This window comes from Aphanomyces invadans (genome assembly GCF_000520115.1).
Source record: "Aphanomyces invadans strain NJM9701 unplaced genomic scaffold supercont1.109, whole genome shotgun sequence".
NCBI classification, from domain to species: domain Eukaryota; phylum Oomycota; class Saprolegniomycetes; order Saprolegniales; family Verrucalvaceae; genus Aphanomyces; species Aphanomyces invadans.
Window position 1 is genome coordinate 40,884 of NW_008580254.1, and position 902 is coordinate 41,785.

At 51.9% G+C, this 902-nt stretch overlaps 1 protein-coding gene across 1 annotated transcript; it reads right to left on the reverse strand.

Moving 5' to 3' along the window:
• Positions 1-349: 349 nt before the first annotated feature.
• H310_14941 (hypothetical protein) lies at positions 350-683 on the reverse strand (the record flags this gene model as incomplete). The annotated part of the gene is made up of 3 exons (XM_008882918.1): positions 350-463; positions 519-582; positions 655-683. 3 exons carry the CDS (start codon positions 681-683, stop codon positions 350-352), a joined length of 207 nt encoding a protein of 68 aa, XP_008881140.1.
• Between the last annotated feature and the right edge of the window lie 219 nt (positions 684-902).

Consider the following 902-nt stretch of genomic DNA (forward strand, 5'->3'; position numbering starts at 1 on the left):
TTATTGAGTTCGTTGGTACGAACTTGGAGTTCAATAGCAAGCTTGAATATGTGCACTTGGACGAAAAATGGTTCTATATAGCCAAGAAGAGAGCCGAAAGATCAACATTGTGCCTGGTGAGAAGGAGCCTCATCGCACGTGTAAAAGCAAGAGGTACATTACAAAAGTCATGTTTCTATGTGCTGTGGCTCGTCCTCGTTACGACTATGCCACCGAAACTTGGTGGGACGGCAAGACCGGCATTTGGTCGTTCGTAGCGCCTGTCAAAGCGCAGCGTACCAGCGCCAATCGCGTGGCCGTGACTATTGAAAACAAGACAATGACTGTGACAAAGAACATCAATCGTTCCTTATTGGTCGATAATGTACTGCCTGCAATCGCTTCCAAGTGGCCAAGTGACCACAGTGTCATGAAGTTGCAACACGACAATGCCCGTGCCCATGTACCCCCGTCCGACGCGCTGCTAAACGAAGCCATGGCCAAGTACAAGGCGCTTGGATGGTCGATATCGCTTGCACCACAACCATCAATTCCCCCGACACCAACGTTTTGGACTTGGGTTTCTTCGCAGCCATCCAGTCCCTACAACACCGCAAGTCAGCACGTAGCATTGACGAACTGGTTGCTCATGTTGACGACGCTTTCACCGCATACCCGTACGAGAGGCTGAACCACACGTTCATGTCCTTGCAAGTGTGTCTGGCTGAGGCGATGAGAGTTTTCGGAGACTATGCCTACAAGTTGGCTTACATCGCCAATGCTAACCAAGAGCGCAAGGGTCTGTTACCTCAGGGTGTGTCGTGTGCACGGGATGTTTTCGACGCCGCGAAGGCAAGGTTGACCAGAATGGCATCCGCCGAGTTGGATCGTGTGCTCGCAGCCGAGCTCAAGGAGGCCCGCTG